The 19,948-nt window shown below is 40.6% G+C and overlaps 1 protein-coding gene across 1 annotated transcript; it reads left to right on the forward strand.

Moving 5' to 3' along the window:
- The first annotated feature begins 1,470 nt into the window (after positions 1-1,470).
- LOC134547624 (plasminogen-like) lies at positions 1,471-16,082 on the forward strand. Its single transcript, XM_063391770.1, has 13 exons — positions 1,471-1,519; positions 4,312-4,447; positions 5,087-5,193; positions 6,237-6,351; positions 7,483-7,646; positions 8,222-8,351; positions 8,463-8,581; positions 10,052-10,214; positions 11,065-11,195; positions 12,021-12,180; positions 13,652-13,842; positions 15,643-15,647; positions 15,972-16,082. Exons 1-13 carry the CDS (start codon positions 1,471-1,473, stop codon positions 16,080-16,082), a joined length of 1,581 nt encoding a protein of 526 aa, XP_063247840.1.
- The last annotated feature ends 3,866 nt before the right edge of the window (positions 16,083-19,948 follow it).

A 19,948-nucleotide genomic window follows, 5' to 3' on the forward strand; every position in this document is an offset into this window, starting at 1 on the left:
AAAATTCCTTATAAGCTTGAGCTAGCTTGTGGACAAACATAGCCTGACAACGTGTCCTGAGTGTGGACTGACACTTTTTTCATGCTGGGGATTTAAGGTCGCTCACTTTTCCCAAAAACTATCGTCTGCTGCACCCTTCTGGACGTTGTCAGTACAGCACAATTCTCCAGAAAAATCTCACACAGTCTGAAGTGGGATTATAGCATAGTTTTCATCAGCAAAGATGTGATTTTATTTGTTGCTATTAGAACATGGGCATGATATGCTCAAACACCGACTGTGTAGGTTGGGATGCAGATGAGCTGTGGCTGTGTTGGCATGTAAACACAGCTCACCACAAAACATGACCAAAGACTTGTTTTCCTACTAGTGTCACTCCTGCCTATTCTCACTACAGGTTCCACATTGGCTATCCACTAAGAGCCCTCTGCAGTGTAACAAAGCTGAGGCCAAAAGCCCACAAAAAGACCAGTTCCCCACAGCCTCCTCAGCCCAGGGTGCATTTGGTTTTATTTGTTCATTGCCCTGGAGGCATGCACCTTTGGACCACTGCCTTTACCCCAAGTGACTCCCAGCACAGAGGGGAACATGAGGGACTCCCACCTTTCTCCCATCTGTCGTTCTCATCTGCCCTCCCAATCCCAGCTAAAGGCTACCCTGACTGGCCAGGCAAACCAGTTGAAACTCCTGAAGGCACAGAGGCTGGGAATGCCTGGCTTGCCTTAGCTGAGCCCCATAGGGTTGACAGATGTGACAGATGTTGCTGAAAGGCACGGGGCACCCTGCATACACCCTGAGGTCTGGGAAGATTTGAGATATCAGCAGCTTTGCCTGGGTGTCAGAGGCACATCATACACTGAACCAAAGAGAATGATGCCTCCCAAGTCATGAACAGCAAAACCTAAACCAGGAACAGAAAAAAGCTGAGGGAGGTAATTTTCTTTCCTCCAGAAAGAGATTTGAAGGCTGTTGAAAACAACTCTGATACAGAGTTAGTATTATCAGGGTCTATTTGGGGGACTGACTCAAACAGAGAATAAATCAGCAGCAGTTCCAATCTAAAGCAGTCCAAGTCTCTGACTGGAAATACTATTGGGATCTAAAGCTGAATATCCAGAACTACATTTGGTGTATGGATTGTGTCTTGTTCCCATACTTTCCACCACTAGGATCCTCATCTTTACCTTAACAAAGTGATTCCAAGCAATGCCAGAAAAAAAACCAAGCATGTCCCACAAAAGAAGAAAGTGCCTTCACATTTCCCAGTATCCAGTAGAAATTATTGGAGCTGATTTGGTAATCCATCCAATTCAAGGTTGTTTTGATAGCCAGACCATGGCAAGGGGACACAGGATGGGAGAATGATTAACTTCATCCTCCCGCCTTGTTTGTTTGATGCTGCCTCACTCCAGTGAGAGTCAATAAAACTTTGTGCATGCACAACTTCCAGCAGCCACCAGCTGGGCCAAAATGGGGATTAGCAAAGCTGCCTTTCTCTTTCTTTTCTTGCTCAGCTCAGGTAAGAGTCCTTTCCCTTCTGCTTGCCTAGGTGAGACTGGGGCCAAACACCAGCAAGCTCCATGTGGTGAAGGTGGGTCGCGAAGTCAGTGTGTCACTCATTTCCTGGACAATGACGGATTTGGGCCTTGCTGGTCAGAAAGAGCTGCTGTTGAATAAAGCCAGAGCTGTGCTTGCCCCAGGGTTGTGTTCAATACCTGAAGAGCAGCAGCCTTGGTGTCTGCATGGGCAACTAATGGCCCCAGGCAAGCATTTCCCATGTCCAGAGATGGGGGCACCCTTGGGAAGCAGCCTGTACAAAACCCATAGCTGTCAGTGAGAAGTTATCTCTAATTCCAGCAGGCTTTGGATCAAATGCTAAAGGTAAAACTGTGTTTACTGCCAAGCATTGTTGAGCACAGTGATACTGATTTTCATCTTTTATGATAGGAGTTTTAAAGCTTTGACATGAAATATTTAAAACAAAATGAAAAATTAACAGGCTCCTTTATATTCCAGCAATTTCCCATTTCCTGTTGTCAAACATTTATAATAAAATGTTCTCCCTTGTCTTCCAGAGGGCAGTAGGTAGAAATTTACTCCCCAGTAACCTAGATCACCTCTTCCAGGAATATGTCCAGAATTCTTTCTTACAACTCCAAAAGAAGATAGGTGTTACCTTGATGATAATACATGGATTTCAAGCTTATATACAAATTCTGTAAATAAATGTTCCATGTGTAGTATATATTCCAATCAGATTTCAATCAGACATCATACTTTCTTTGAAATTACATACAATTGCACGGCACTTAAATTACTTTTTTAAAGTACTGATAAGTATATATCAGTAAAGTTTTTTATAAGTTTTTAATAGTTCAGACACATAAGGTCAGAATACCAGGCACAGATCATTGTATGATTGTATCAGGTCATAAAAGACAACTGAGAAAGTGAGGGATTTTATTTGTTCATTGTTATCAGCTCTAGCTGACTTGCTCAAAAGTGATGGTCCACAACTGCCTTAAAGCCAATTTTTTATGTCTTCTGGGTTAGTACTGGTCAAATCTGGAAATATGTATATGGAAATGAAGAAATTTGTTTATTCACAAATATTTGAATAATCTGTTATTAGTAAGATTTAGATAAGATAAGATTAGTTATTAGTGAGACTAATTTATTCCCTGATGCATTTAAAATCTCTTTTATTCTTTTCTTAATTTTACACTTTGTAGTGTTTTCCAGGCAACCAGCATCACCTTTACTTTCCTATTTAAGTTTCTGCCAATCTATGTTGCTATATATTCATTCTTAATCCAACTGTAATACTTTTTCTTATAGTCACTGAAAAGCAATAGTATCCACAGTAAAGTTCTTTGAAGAAACACAGAGTTTTAAGATGAGTAAATAAAGTTTGGAAAGGAGTATTTTCTTTTTCCAGTCCCAGTTAACTCAGGGAAAAATTCAGGAAAGGAAGCACTTGTTTATTGAATCCATCAGGAGAAATTAGTAGGCTAGGCTCTGCAGAGTCCTGCTGTAACAGTAGGACTAGATATAGGAAGGCTCAGTGTCAGGGATTTCTTAAAACATGCAGGGTTTATAGCATTGAGCCAACTCTGCAAAGAGACACAGAAAATGCCCTCAAGCAATTAATAATCTTACTTTCATTAATGGATCAAATATTTTTTATTTTGTGTGAATCTGTGTCATATGGAGGTAGTAATCTTACTTTCATTAGTGGCCCAAATATCTATTTAGAGTGCATCTGTGTCATATGGAGGTAGGTGATGAACAGCCCATATGTCATGGGAATTGGTAACACTGGAGTGATGCTGCAGTGAATTCAGCCCTAATATGAGTGCATAAATGAAAGATTCACAACATTACCTGTGAGCACACTGTGCAAAATTATTAACTTCCTGCATATATCAATAATAATCTAGATTGAAAAAATGAAATAATTAAACCCTATCACTTGTGCGACATTGCAGCCTGATGCTGGAGATGGAAATAAACTCTTGTAGCAATTAAGAACAGAAACATAGAAACTGTATAGTCATAGAAACAATCAATTTGATGGTAAACTCTGTTGTGAGCAACGGTATCTTAGAGGTGTTAGATGTATTAGCAGGTACATACTATAAATCTTATGCATATGTAGCTTTCAGATCTAACAATGATAACTGATTTACTTATTTAAGATCTTGGGTTAATTTGTTGCAACAGAGATGTAGTCTGACAATTTCATTACTAAGTCTGCTCCATTACAATAAAACAATGAGATTGTAAAAAGCTGTATACTAACTTTGTGACTGAGGTTTCTTGCTCTAGGGCAGGACATCTTGGGACAAACAAGGTAGTGACCAATGAAGCTGCAGGGATGACACAATCCACATGACAGATCATAATCTCCCATCCACCTAACTCATGCCTCTCCAAAACCTTGATATGGGTACTGCTTCCCTTCCTCTTTCTCTGGTTGACCTGACACCACTTATTCTCTCTCTCTGTTCCCCCTCACTCTTGTTTCACATTTTTTGCTTTTAGCTTCAAACCCATGCATAACTCTAATCATAACTGCCTCTATGTCTTTCTTCTGCCTCTTTTTTCCCATGACTTGTCGCAGTCATTCAGCTGTGATTCTGTCAGGAGACAGAAATTACCTCAGAATTTATCATCTTTTACCCAGAATTATGCAAAATAAATTGTGTCTTCACCTGTCTGAGCTACATGGAAAATGGGACTGAGATCCAGAGATGATCTTAATTGCAGGATTCTCCTTTGTAATGCCTGATTCTTTTCTTTCCCTTCTAGTGAAAGGAGATATACTGGATGACTATTTAAGAACAGATGGTGTTTGGATACTCGTTCGAAACAAACAGTTTTACAAGACAAATAATGAAAAAGAATGTGCAGAGAAATGTGAAGCTGAAAGAAATTTTACCTGCAGGTAATTTCTGTTGAATCTTAAAACTGTGCTATTGTGGGTGCCTGCATATCAATGATATGTTCCTACCTTTACTCAGAACCAACATCCCCATTCTGCTGCAGCTCTGCCTACAGCAGTGTCTCCCATGCCTGTGCCTTTAGCTTGTGATATCCCCACCCATAAATTACCACAAGATCAAGTAAAGAGTGGATTTACAACATACTACTCATTTTAGAGTAAAGGTTCAAGTTCCCATTCTTATCCAATGCTACATGGAGAACTGCTTGACCCTCTTTAGCTGGAGGTTGCTTTGTTTCACAAGAATGCAAGGTTTCTAATTCATTGTAGGGACAGACACCAACCGAGCAGCTAGGATGCTGTTGATAATGCCTTGTCAATGCAGTTTCTAGTTCCCCACACGATAATTTATTCAGGTAATCATATATCCTGAATAAGTGAGCCCCTTGAGAGTAGCAGATAATGCTTACCTCTAATTCAGTGTCTAAAATACTGAGTGCAGCATCTGAAAGATAAGAATTAATATAAGACAGTGCTAGCAAATTAATAATTTGTAGAAAAATAATTATGAGTTGAATCATTTGAATTGAATTTAAAGTGTTGCTTCCTATGTCAATATTTCTTCCTTCTCAACTTCAACAGGGCTTTCCTATTCACCAGGAAAAAGCTACAGTGTTTAACACTGGCTGAAAATGCCAAAATGACAGTGACATTCACCAGCACGGACACAGTTCTTTATGAGAAGAGAAGTATGTGTACAGTAAGATGTGACGTATTTACTCATCAAGCCTATTCTAATGGCACCCCTTTGTTCTCTGCTGCAGTGCTGGAGCAAATTCCTGTATAAGGCAGAAAACCAACAGAGAATTTGGGGGCCAAACAGGAAGAAGACACATTACTAAAAATTCGGTTCAAGAAGGATCACATATCAAGGCCTAGATCCATGGTGGTCTCCATGTGCCATTTGAACTAGGAAGTTACTTGTTTTCTGCCTCCCAGACACAGTTATACAGTCTTCACCTCCTCTCCCTGGGTGTCACACGTGTCCAGCTTTATTATTTAGACAGGCTACAATAATTTAGGAGGAATCCATTTTTTCCTAGCAGACTGGTCTTTGGTCCTTGCTCTAACATTTCCATTTTATATTTTGAGGTCTGGGGAGATTCTTCTTGTGCAAACAAGAAAGGGGAAAAGGAAGGGGCAATCAAGATCACTGCTCTCAATAACTGGAGATTTTGCAGTGTCTGTTGCCAATAAAAGCACCATCAACATGATTTGCATTCTCTGTCTTGGAATCCCACTAGAAAAATACCTGGGGGAGTCTGAGGCTAAGATGAATCAAAGGTTTGGAGGCCACTTATGTGACAAGTGTGTTTTGATAACTAGGTATTTTCTGGCTTAAAGGGCTAGCTGGATGACAACCACACTGCAAATGTGATTATGAACAGTGCCTTTCCAAGAATCTCCAGCTGCTGGTGAAAGACATTCCTATTGATCCCGGTGTTTGGATAGGACAAGCATGCATTTTTTTGCATATCAAAATCTTGATATAGCTGTTCTCTTGACTTTATAGCTTTATAACAATGCTTCAGAAATTTTTTGTCTTTGGATGCCCACTAGTTGCAACTAATTTCTTTTAAAACACATTATAGAATGTTTGCAGGCACAAGAGGTTCAAAGCATGAGTAAAACATGGTTCATCCTGATTAGCTTCCGTTATATCTGCAGATTTTCAGTACCAGGAAATGAATGTTGTAACACCACTGAATTAACAAATTTGATTTCATTTCAGTTTACCTTATGCAGTGTAAAAGAGGCATTGGGACAGACTACAGAGGAACAGAAGCCAAGACTCAGAGGGGTATTCCATGCCAGAAGTGGGCAGAAAAAATACCCCACAAACCAAAGTATGTCCCTATTTGCATTTCTTTTTGTTGTTCTGAATCTTTTCCAAGTTTCCTCATCTTCATATATATATTTATACAGATTTATAGTGCAAATTATCAAATCCTGTTGTCAGGTGACTTTTAAAAACACTATCTTCATCTGTTTTGTTACTTTTGACTCTACTAGCAGAGAACTGCAGTGATCTGGGTAAGGAAAGGACGCACTGTCAGCTAGAGAAGTTGTGTCTAAATGTGAGGTGTCTTAAGCAGATTAAATGCTTCTGTCAACATGAGGATTTTTGCTATTGGTAACAGTGGGGTCATAATTGCTCTCCTCTGTATAAAGTGATATCTGTCCAACTCTAGGCCCCCCTACCTGCCATACAGATAGTCCAAAAAAACAAACACAAAAACAAAACCCAAACCAAACCAAACCAAATAAAAAAAAAAAAAAAAAAAAAAAAAAAAAAAAAAAAAAAAAAAGAGAGAGAGAGAGATAGAGAAAATATCCAAGGGCCAAATGGATCTAGCTAGGTAGAGTCTTCTCAGGGCTGGCTGCCATTGGGCTCAACTGAAGCAAGTGGGGAAGCAGAGGTCCTGTTTCCTCTGATCTATGTTAAAGTTTTATTTTAAAAATTATTTTGTTATTCTAATTAAATACACCTGAATACACTAGTTCAGATAATTTAAAAGTAATTTAGTCTTCTCTGGGAAGATTACTGTAGGAATAAGCCTATCATCACTTGCTTCAGATCTCTGTGAGACCTAGTTGTGTTTGGTGAATAGTCTCCACAAATACACAACTTTTAAAGGAGCTCCTTTAAGAGAAACACGACAGAGCCACAGGTTGTAGTGAGCTGGTTAGATCAAGGGGGTGCATGTATTACAGACAACAATTGTCCTTTGAGACTGCCATCGTCCTTACAGGCTGTAAGCTCACTTCTTACTGGCAACTGGGGCTAGGGAGAAAGCTACTAATAATTGTAGTTAGGAATGATTTTTCAGTTTTTGTTTATGGCTTACAATGGGAAATCTGTTTCTCTCACTTTCAGTGTGAATGAATAAAATTCACAGCTAGCTGAGCAAGTTGGACATTTCCCTTCTGTGCCACTAAAGTACTGGCATTAAAATAGAATTTTAATACTATTACAGTTATACACCCGAAAAATACCCCAGTGCAGGGTTGGAAGAAAATTACTGCAGAAACCCTGATACAGATGAAAGGGGACCCTGGTGTTACACAACAGATCCTGCCGTGAGATTTGATTACTGTGCCATCCCAGAGTGTGAGGACCAGGTCACGCACACTGGAGAAGGTATATTTACTTTTCAGAGAAGGGATGTTCAAGTAGGTAATATTATTCCTGATGCTTTTTTGCCCTTTATTTTTGCAGATTTTTTTCAAATTAGAATTTAAATCAAGATGAACTTAAGAAGTTCTCAACAAAGAGTTTGTTTTCCTAATTGGTTTGAGTTATAGAAGTTATTTTGTAAATATGGAAGATCTTAATTTTTTAATCATTTGCTGATATTATTAGTTTTATCTTCATCTGTCTTGTTACTTTTGACTCTACTGGCAGAGAACTGCAATGATCTGGATAAGGACTATATTGCTTTTACAGCAGTAATTTACTTAATTGTAACAAGAGTAGACTGATCCAAGTGCTGTGTAACACGCTGAACTTGCATTGCTAACAGTGCACACAGATACCTGACAAATTCCTCCCTGCAAATGAAACATATTCCCGAAGCATTATTAATTTGGCCAGGCTGTAATGCGTGGGTTTCTGAATTCCTTTCACTGTTAGCTGGAGCAAACCCCGCTTGTCCTGGCAGTATAATCTTCCATGAACAGGCTGGTGTGTTCCTTGCTTTGTTTTCCTTCTGCCAGGACCCCCAGGGGAGTGCATGTGGTGTAATGGTGAGGATTACCACGGAGAAGTTTCAAGAACAGAGTCGGGACTTGAGTGCCAGCGCTGGGATGTCCAAGAGCCTCATATGCATGGATTTACCCTGACACAGTGAGTGACACTCAGAACAGAATTCAGTCCCACAGAGCGTGGGAGACCCTGCCTGCAGAAAGCCTCCTTGCTACACACACATGGCCCTTCTCTTTCATTTTCCATGTACAGCTATCCAGAGAAGGATCTGAAGATGAATTATTGCCGCAACCCTGACGGTGAACTTCGGCCCTGGTGCTTCACTACCAACCCAAATAAACGCTGGGAATATTGCAACATTCCTCATTGCAGTGAGTCTGATTTCCTAAGATCACTCCAGGGGGTAGCTCATTAAATTCATGCAAGGAGGGCAAAGACAAGAAACCAGAGTTTTGAGTAACCTAGAGGTATCTCTGTGAAGCAGGGAAAGTGCACATGAATTACCAGAATCACTCATTAAATTTCTATTATGCAAAATCACGTATGGCCAGTGAGGATGAAGGTGTCACCAAGTGCAATACGGCCAAAGATATTATGGTAAACCATAAGTTGCCTTTAACCACTTTACTTTTCAACTTACTTGGGAGGCAAGTTATTAAGGTTAAATCAGGTGGTAGTTTACTGCTTATCTGCTAACTCAAGGAAAACATCTAAATTACCATGGCCATACGGTGATATTTTACCTGGCTCTGATCTGCACAGCCAGCACTGCCTTTTTCTTAGCAAGGGATGAATCCTGAGAAACAAGTTCAGGCCTTAGGAGAAAAACCTGACTTTTCAGCCAGCTAGCCTAACCCAGTAAGCTGAGCACACTAAATCTGGATATTTCCAAGGCACTGAATTAAGGGGTAAAATTCCCAATTGTAGAAGTGGATTGCACTTTGAGAAAAAAAAAATTACAAATGTGTTTTTTCTCTCTGGAGATCACTTTCTTATGTATCTGCACTTGCCAGTGCTCTAAGCAGTGGTGTGTGTTTGCTAGATGTAGTTCTCTCCAGCATGCTTAATTACAGATGGCAGAATAACTATGTGTAGACTTTTGTATGATAAATTGTGACAGTTACCATAGCATTTCCATCCTGTGCTTAAAAATTAAAGTTTAAGGAATGTACCAACCTTTTAGGGTCATACTCATGTCCTTGGGAAATTCTGTATATTATAGGTATGTGCTGTAAATTCATTTTCCATTTGCTGTCTGCAGGTTCTATGCCTCTGATCATTACTCTTATTTTCTTTGCTGTTCCCCACATGGCAGAGCATTTCACTTTCTCCTTTCACTATTCCTTCTGTCCCTCTTCCCCAGTTCACTGACTCCAGAGGCTCAGCTGCGAAGGCTGCTCTGCTTTCTCTCATAATTTCTTCTTTGTCCTTTCTGCCCTTCCACGCTACCTGTGTGTATTGTATTACTGAATTCCATCTCACTTGGGTCTACAAGACTGTACAAGACTACTGACTGCCTTTCCTGTTCTGCTCTCAGGGGATAGTAGGCACAGAGTTCGGCTTAAGCCAGCCAAGTTTTTTACTGGCTGCTGTAAAAGGGCAGACATGGGACATCCATCTGGCAGTCTGGAGGCCTATAAAAATGTCCTCTTTGATTTTGACATGGCTTTTAACCAGTGTAACCTCTGCTCAAAGAAAAAAAAATGCAACTTCACTGTTATAGAAACAAAGGTGTTTATATATTTTTGAAAGCACTACTTACTACAATTTTTCTCTCCTCCTCTGCCCTCCCCTGCTCACCTCTTCCCTCTCCTTTTCTTTTTTTTCTTTTCCTGTTACAGCTACACCCCCACCAGTCTCTGGCGTAGGCTCCCAGTGTCTTTCAGGGAAAGGCGAAGACTATCGAGGAAGGATAGCCGTCACGGAATCGGGAAATGCCTGCCAGCCCTGGAACTCACAGCTTCCTCACAAACACGGCTGGGTTCCTGACAGATATCCCTGCAAGTACGCTGAGCCTCATCACTCTAACACATACCAAAGAACAGCTATTCCCTATCAATCCAGACGCAGAGGCAAGAGGAGGACAGGTTTTCCTCATTTATGTTGTTAAGTTGTAAATCTGGCTATTTGTCAGTGCTCATTACTTCTGTTCAGGTATTGCTCTTCATTTTTTTCTGCCTCCCTGTTTATTCTCATGTATTTTTCTCACTTGACTCCTCCACATCCCACTGCAGAGCTATAAGTAGTTCATTATTTTTATGTTAAAAATCCCTTGGCTGTGTTTTGGCACATTTTCAATGCATTACTCTTCTCAAAAGTGATGCTCCAAGGACAACATACTCCAATACGTCCTTGTGCTCCAAGGTCAGGGGAACTGGGTTTGCAGAGCATTACTGATGTGCAGGAATAGCTCTGTAGTTTGATCCTGCAGGTTTTCCTAGGGAGGTGAAACCCTGTCCAGTCTCACAGGGCAGAGAGCAGCGTGCGCCAGTGCTCCTATGTACACACTGCCAGTCTGTCACATCCAGCCTTGCCTGGTCCTTACTGTAATCTCAGGGACATCAGTGCCTTCTGTTTTGAAATCAGCTCTTACTGATGCATCTTGACCTCAACAACAAGAGCAGAAAGTGTAAGCATTGGAAAAGTTCTTCCTATATCTTCAGCATTCAGACTGTGAAGTCGAAGATCATTGATTAGTCCCAAAGGAGGGATGCATGGGTTAATCGATCTCCAAAATTAATAAATACACCTCTGAGTTAAATTCTGTGTGCAGTAGTTGTTAATAGTCATGCACACAACTCTTCTGGATTTTTATGAGTGGTTTAAAGTCAGTGTTCCTGTTTCCTGTTTTAAGGGGCTTACAGGGAAACTACTGTAGAAACCCTGATGGAGAGAAGAAGCCTTGGTGCTACACCACCAACAGCAGCATCAGATGGGAATATTGCACAATTCCTCCCTGTGGCAGGACAGAACAAGGAATTGCTGGTATGAATAGTGGACTGTACTTGAGATAAGGACTTAAAACACTGAAAGATTTATTGTTTCATACTGGAAATGTATTATATCTTTTTCAGTCACTTTGTCACTCTTAATGTTTGTCTGCCTGGCACATTGCAAAATCTTTCAAATATTAAACTTTCAATGGTTAGGGAAATACAGTGAAGGATGCAAATCACGAGCTGACTCAACAGAAGAATTACAGGATGAAAGATATTTATGTTTTTATATTCTTTTCTTCTCAAAGGTAGGCCAATTATAGCAAGTTCATTGAAAAATGAGAAGGTTTAAAGTGATGAAAAATTGCTAAATAAAATTAACTCCTGTTTTTGGAAGTTAGCCACAAATGAGAGGACAAGAGCTTTCAATGTAATTAAAAACTACATTGAAACATTCATTCATCTAAGCACAAAATTAACAAGAAAGTATTAGCACAATCAAAAGGATAATAGACTGAAGTTTAACATAATGTCTGTTTGAGAAATATGGGCAAAACACCAGTATCTAATCTGTGAGATTTTTGCAATAGAACTTTCTTATCTTTAACTCTGACAGATTCACTTATTACAAAATGAAACTAACTGGTGAACACTTCACTGAAGAACATCTAACATGAGATGTTAAAATTCTGATAGTTTTTTCAGTGTCTTTGGACATGCCCTTCTGCTGCAGGTGTGATGACTTCACTGGACACTGTCTGCATAAACGAGTCATTCATTTTTGTCGTCCTGTGTGTTTGAGCCTTTCTTGTGCGTGCTCGGTGAGAACACTAAAATTACGATGCCAAAGACCATTTTCTGTTGTTCGCCGCAGATGTGCCCATACAAGCTCCCCTAACAGAGGAGTGCTACCGAGGCAAAGGCCAGAGTTATCGTGGCACAGCTTCTGTCACTGCATCGGGAAAGAAGTGCCAGGCCTGGAGCTCCATGTTCCCACACACGCATATAAAAACCCCGGACAGATTCCCAGATGCGTACGTTTATCTCACTTTTCTCATTTGCCCTGGCAACAACTATTGCTGGTAGTGTTATCTTTGCACAGCTGTGCTTTTAAAAACTGCCAGGGAATACAATGATAAAAGAGAACTTTTCTAAGAATGTTTTCTGTTAGTCTCATTTGTAAGAATTGTGTTTTCTTGTTATCTGAATTCTGAGTAAAATACAGCTGTGCCCCTTACTCTTAAATCTGATCTGCAACCAGCACCAGCAGACTTGTATCCAGAGACAAGGCATCTAATGAAACATGTGTTTTGTTTATGAATTTGATACTTCTTGCTGTGGTCTTTCCAATGATTTAATCGGGGGAGGACACAGCATTTATGATATAAAACACACAGTCAGATACGTCATGCTTAGAAATAGCAACAAAGTGTTCTTTGCAGTTGGAATTGGGCACCCAGAATTGCACACATTGAAATTTCCCCTTGATTTATCTTCTTGAGATTAACAAAATGGACCAGGAATGACTACACCAGTGACAAGCTAATCAAAATCAGTAAGGGCAGGAGAGCAACAGGATTACAATTACAGGAGTAATTGTAAAGAAATCCATCATGCTTAGTGGATTATAAGCAGGAAGGGTGGTAGTTTTCTAATTTTTTGCCCTTTTTATGCTGTCACCCTAAATAATTTGAAAGTTTCAGTTATATTTTGAAATCAAAAAACTAGAACATCCTCAGAGGAGATGATATCTTTCAAAAACATTTAAAAAAAATTAAAACCAAGCTGGGAAAATGTGTAATTCATGTGTTCTATCATATTCAAAGAAAAAGCATTTCAGTTTTTTTTTTTGTTCTGAGACTGTGCTGTGATTCAGGATGGGGAAATACTGAAACACTGCAAATTAATGAAGAGAGGAATTCTATTCCCCCGTGACCCAGCAAGCACAGACACAGGAGTGGTCTCACTGAAGTCAGTAGAAATGGGGTTTTGGGATGTAAGAGGAGATCAATTGCATAAGCATTTGTTTGCCATTCTTCTGAATATGAGAAGGAACCTTTTCACACTTAAAAAAATTCTGGAAAAGCCTAAGTTCCTAAGTTTCATAATATGAATCTTCCTGCATATTTATTACTAAATCACACATTCTGACAAACGTGTATGAATACATACACTAATTTGTAAATCAAAAGGATTGCCATATGGGATGATTGCTTAGGTACTCAGTACATTGAAATATTACAGCCAGAGTATAAGCCAGTAGCTGAATTGTTTCCTTTTGCATAAATATATTCAAGACTCCAATGTACACATGAAATACAACTCTTCACTATCATCACAATCACGGATGTGTTTGCTGGTAATAGGATATCTGCCCATAAGTAAAACCAACAATAAATCTATTTAGTTGTATGTAGTAGATGTACATAGGACATCTTTTTGTCATGATATTCCTATGCTTACTTTCAGTCTTATGCAGCATGACTGTTGACTTTATTTGTGCAGGGATTTGAGGGACAACTATTGCAGAAACCCAGATGGTGACAGCAGCCCGTGGTGTTTCACCACTGACCCCAACACGATATGGGAGTACTGCAATCTCAAGAGGTGTGATGATCATACCCAAGAGCCTGCACCAAATGCCTCCCCTGGAATGATGGAACGAAACACTGGCCCTGCTGCACCCACCACATCTGGTAACAGCTGGCTATAAGCATCACCTCCTGTAGAGTCTGTGCGTAAAGGAAATAGCAACCTATCAAAATTATTCTTGAGTGCCATGGTTTAACCACAGCCAGAAACTAAGTACCATGCAGCTGCTCACTCATTCCCCCATCCCTTCTTTGGTGGGGAGGAGAATTTAAAAAAATGTAGGATTCATGAGATCAGAATGGTTAAATAATTGAAATAAAATTATGTACGATAATAATAATAATAATAATGATAATAATGATGATGATGATGATGATGATGATGATGAAAACATGAGAGAGGGATAAACCCCAAGGAACAAAAACAAAAGTGATGCACGGTACAATTGCTGACCAATGCCCAGCCTGTCCCCGAGCAGCAATTAGTGGCTCCATCCAGTGTATGCAATAAACATGTTGCTCTTTGGGATGGAATAATCCTGTGGCCAGGATTATGGTCAGCTGCCCTGGCCATGGTTCTGCCCAGCTTCTTGTGTACCTCCTCACTGGCAGAGAAGGGGAAACTGAAAAGTCCTTGAGTTAGAGTAAGCACTACTTAGCAACAACCAAAATATCAGTGTGTTATAATCATTATTCTGATATTAAACTTAAAACACAGCTACTAAGAAGAAAATTAAGTCTGTCTAAGGCAAAACCAGGACACTGACTAGGCCTGCAGTGTAACAGTTACATCTCTCTTGCAGCTTTCAGATCTGTACTGCTGCATTTTGCAGCAAGTGCTCTTTACTAAGTATATGTCCTGTAGCCTATGTTATTTTACAGTGCATTCTGAAGGATGTCTTTTTCATTTAGGTGAATAAGAGGAAAACAGACATTTTGAGTATTTCTCTACATGTGTGCTATTGAAATATGTGGCTGTTATTATTATAAGAATTTTGCTTGTGTTGTGCTGTATGCTTTCAGGATGGTGACCTTAGCTTGTATCGCTCATAGGCAGCTTTGTTTTGCAAAATTAGATAAATGAGATTTTGCTCTGTCCTGTTTTGTTACTTCCTTAATTAATGGTCCGCCTTGGTCAAAGTGGTATGACATTTCTTAAAGTCTAGTGGAGCTTTGCATGAGTTAGTCATTTTGCAAAGGAAGGTAGCAGGGCTGAACAACAGACACACTCCTAAACTGAGTTGTGTGCTTACATGCAGCAGAAAAAAAGTACCTGTAGCAATGTCCTTGGAAGCAAAAGTTCCTCTTCCAGTCTAATGGGCTGCTGAAATATGCTTCTCTCATGAAAGTGGTTACTGATATCAGTTTAGCAAAAACCTTGAAGTCTTTCCAGATATTTGCAATATGTTACAGAAAATGTTTAGCCTGAACTTCCTTGATATAGATATAGAATCACCCTGAATTTATGAATGGAAGTGTTAAAAAAACAATAATTTTGTGCTGAATCTACTTTCGGAAGCATACATAACTGTGGGGTAAGAATAATTTAACTTTCACTATGAGCAGGTAAATGCCTATAATTTGGATTTTCAAGGCTCAGGTATAGTTTCAGAAGCTCAGCATTTCTGCATGAAGCCTAAGAACTGAGGTATGCACAGAATTTTTTTCTTAACTCACACAGTCAACCAGAATAGCAGGAAAATTGTATAAGGTAATATCTGACTCATATTAGCCCAGTGTTGTGAATATCCCACTCACCTGAAGCAAAGCCTGTAATGCACTGCCTGGACTTAGAGACTGTGAGCAGTGCGTTCACTGACAGTCAAAAATCATCAGACACAGGTATTCATATCCTGCTATGCCTGCTTTTTAAGGAACAGCATTAAAACAATCATTTTTGTCCAGGTCAAGTAGATCAAGGATGTGGGCAATCAGGAAAGTTCCATTTTTGTGTGTGTAATTGACCTCAGTGATTTGGGGATGTGTTCACATCTATGACTGGTGGATCTTCAACCAGGAGCATGGCCTGGATGCTTAGAGATAATGGGTTTCCTCCCCCCTAACTCTTTTACTCCAGCAGGTCTAATAAAAACTTTCTCTCTCTACAGTCCTTGTGTCAGGCACATATTAAAGCCTTTGGAGCCACAATGTTGTTCCTGCCAGTATTTTGCTGTTTACACGCCTAGAGTCCCCATTACTAGAGGAGCTACTTTATACTCTCTTTTCCTCCCTAGGCTGAAGTTGGAGGACGTCTGGTCTGCCAAGAGAAGGACACATTTGTCCAATATGGAGCCATCTCTTGGGAACTGGACTGTGCCCAGCCATCAAAGCCTGGTTTTGTCTGAATTACTGCTTTTGTTTCTTGGATCAAGTGGCTTCCCACTGAATCCAGATGCAGGCTAATTTTTCTGGAAAGTAGTTCCTGTGTCAGAAACAACATTCCAAGTATGGTTTTACAACTAGTTTTTAAACTCATGTAATAATTCATAGGAATCCTAAATAAATACCACTATTGGCTGTGTGGCAGTAGCTATTGCAAAGCAATAGCCAAGCTGACCAATTGCTACTGTCTGTCAGAGTATCCGTGTTGTACCTGTGTGAGTCAACCATGGTTGTATGTGACAGCAGCTGTAAGGCTCCTACTTCACCTCTGTTACACCCCAAAATACTTAAATCCAGGAATTAAATTGAAGGTTCCTTTACTCTGGTTGGCACAAAGAGAAATCCCAACCAGATAATCTCAAGAGGTGAAAAATCACACAAAAACTTACTGGCAAAAACACAGAAAATAAAGCAACTTTGGCAAAAGGATTAAATATGACACCATATCCGACATAAAACTACTTAGGATTACTTAGCATTAATTTAGCACTTAGCATTTACTTAGCCCATTTCACCTAGAAACCTGTAAACCCATGAGATCTTATGTTACCCACAAAGTTCCACGAAAAGAGAATTAGGATAAGAAAGAGAGAGAGACAGAGAAAGACAGAAAGACAGAAAGACAGAAAGACAGAAAAGATTTAGAAAAACACGTGTAGCTACCACCTCCTAGAATTCCAGTGTGGTGAGACAGGAACTCCAGGAACCTGGCAGGGTCAAGACCATGTGCTGCCCTTGTGCTCCATCTATTAAGCCCCCATGGGCCTCTCCCCTAAGGAAAGACTTCCCTGCTTGGCCAGCCAGGGGCTGGGTCAGCACCACCCCCCCATGCCATTGATTGATTGATTGATTGATTGACAGCTCTGCCAGGGCTGGGGGGTCTGGGGGCAGGGCAGGGCACCGCCTCACCTAGCAGCACATAAGCAGCTATTCCAAGCACCCCAAGAAATGGCTCAAGACACTAAGCTTATCTGGTCTCTGACAACAATCCTGCATCTCAAGACATCGATCAGGACCACCGCACAAGGACCTTTCATCTTTTGGTCTAATCAAGGTACCTGTCCTCTCCTGATCCCATCTAGCAGGCAGAGTAGAAGGGAAAGAAGAGGAAAGCATACTGGAACTCATACAACGGGCAACTGCTGTGCCAATAAAATCTAATTAACATGTTTTTATGCAGTTCATTCCCCCCACCCTCCCATGAGCCCAAATAATCACAGAATAATCAGGCTCCAGGGGGTGAGTCCATGCACCAGTCTTTCAGCACCTAAAGAGTCCAGCAGATCATCCATGATTCCTGTGCTCCTGGAAGCATCACTTTCCTACTTTGGGGTTAAGTATTCTCTAACATTAGATAATTTACACAACTATTTGTGATACTTGTTGGACTTGTAAGCTGAGTTCTGAAAAAAGCTTGGCAAATTCAATGTAGGCCACCTTGCCTTTTGGACTCCACAATCCTACATTTCCAGGTATCCCTACGACCCAAACAAATACACACACCCCAGATCTCCATCCTTATCCCTCCCACCAAGCAGGTTTCAGGGAGATTCCCAGAGCCTGTACTCAGAGATAGAGAAAAGGTCAGTGGACATCATGGAAAATGACATACAGTACAATTCTACTAATTAAATTATTGCCTCAGGGGTGAGAGTCAAAGATAAAATATACTCATTCATTCCAATCTCCTCAGCATATCATTTTCAGGGTCATGATTTCAGACCATAAGCCTTTTCAACTTAACCAAACCCTTCAGTGTTTCTTCAACCTAAATCTTTATTTTAATTCCTTCCTGTCTACAGCTGGAAAGATTCAGGAGCTGGGTTAGCACAGCCTCTAGTGATTGATTGACTGATTGACAGCTCAGCCAGGCTGGGGGTCTGGGGGTAGGGCAGTGTCTCACCAGAAGCAAGGCCTGACGCATCCTCAGCCACACAGGCACAGGCGTTGGTTTGAGACACTCACCTTGTCCACTCTCCGACAAGCACCCCACAGCTCAATAGACTGGAACCAGCGCGCTGGGGCCTTTCCTCTCCTGCTCCAGTCCAGTAGATAGAGAAGAAAGGAAAGAAGGGAAAAGCATGCTGAAACTCCTGTAACGGGCAGCTGCTATTCAAAAATCTAGTTAATATCCTTTTATGAAGTTCATTCCCCCCAGCACCCCTTGAGTCCAAAAACTGCAGGACAATCAGGCTCCAGGGAGGGAGTTCATGTAGCAATCTTTCAGCACCCAAGGAGTCAAGCAGATCATCCATGATTTCCAGTGTGTTCTTGGAGGCAACGCTTTCCTTCTGTGAAGCTGAACATTACCTAACATTAGATCATTTACACAACTATTTTTGATAGCTGAACTTGTAAGATGGGGTGGTTCCAATATTTTTTTTGTCTCAGGGCTGATCTTTAAATTTTGGAATGAATAACAACAATTTCAGAGAAGGCCGACAGGATATCAGCTCCTTCTTGGTCACTGTTAGGAAGCCCACCACTCCCCACACCTCCCAGTACTTTTATCACACGTTGGAGCAGGGAGAGGGATCAGTTCTCTGCCCTGTAACAAGTTTAAACTTTTCATGCAGCAGTATGAAACAGTATGGTTAAAAGACTAGAGTCCTTTACCATGTGCTTTCTCTTCAGAAAGCTTTATTTCATTTCCCCAGTAAAATTTTCAAAAGGTCTCTATCCTTGGAACTTGACTAATTCTGTTGCAGGGTGTGGTGTTACCACCTTCAGCTCTGCGGTTTGATAAGCTAATTCCTTAACAAAAGGGCAGGGCTGAGTGTGAGTGCTCAAGGGCACCTAATGATTACAAAATCAATAACGATAAATCAACACGGGCTAAATTCCTACCAGCTGTTTGAATGAAAATGGCTTGGAGAGTGGCTATGCACACCTCAAATGCTACTCTGCCTATAGAAACTTTGACCACCCTAGATCGGTCAGTAACCAGTCAAGCTTCAGGTGGTACCTCAGTGTGAGAGACACTGTTTGAGTGATAATGGCAAAGTGACAACAGTTCATGGCAGAAGGCAGTAATGGTGCCCCTTCACATCTGAAATGTTTGCATGCAATGCCATCCAAGACACATCCTGATGGCAATGTGGTTGTTCAAATCCAAGCTGATGTCCTGAAGCCCAGGATGTCACAGAAGTTGCAGCAGAAAGGACACCCAGGTATGTGCAGTCTCAGCACTGCTGCACTGTGCTGGAAGGAGCGGCGGGCAGGCTGCACACTACTCAGGGGCTGCAGCTCAAAACAACAAAATGGGAGCAAGTTAGCACCAAGGGACAATAATCATCAGCTCTAGAACTGGCTGGATAATCAGAGGTAACTGTTTCTGTGGAAGAACTTAGTAAATATTTAATTTTGAACCATTGTTGACTCCCCAAATTTGGAGGTCTTAGGAGTGTTTCATGTGCTTTTTGCCATTGGGACTGGATCCATAAACACTGGTAAATAACTGAAGGCACATATGTGAGTCACTACTTAGGCACACTACAAATTTTTGATTTAACAACATTTTGATTTAGGAAACCCACAGGGTTATTGTGGATTTTATGCAGTGTAAATGCTTCTTTTACTATATATCTGTCTGGGAACATAAATTGTCAACATAAAAAAAGTTAGAAAGCTGTGTTTCATTTTTGTTCCTCCTACTCTTGTAATTTTCTCTTTTGTTTATAAAACCTTCCACTAATGTATTTTATTTGGAAGCTTAATAACAGAGACAGCACAGTGAAAAAGACTTCTGAGAAGCAGAACAAAGTAACAGAAGGATACATTTCAGTCTTTCTTGACTGCAAGCAAATAAAACCCTGGTGAGTCTCCCTGC

The sequence above is a fragment of the Prinia subflava genome, chromosome 2, assembly GCF_021018805.1.
Source record: "Prinia subflava isolate CZ2003 ecotype Zambia chromosome 2, Cam_Psub_1.2, whole genome shotgun sequence".
NCBI classification, from domain to species: domain Eukaryota; kingdom Metazoa; phylum Chordata; class Aves; order Passeriformes; family Cisticolidae; genus Prinia; species Prinia subflava.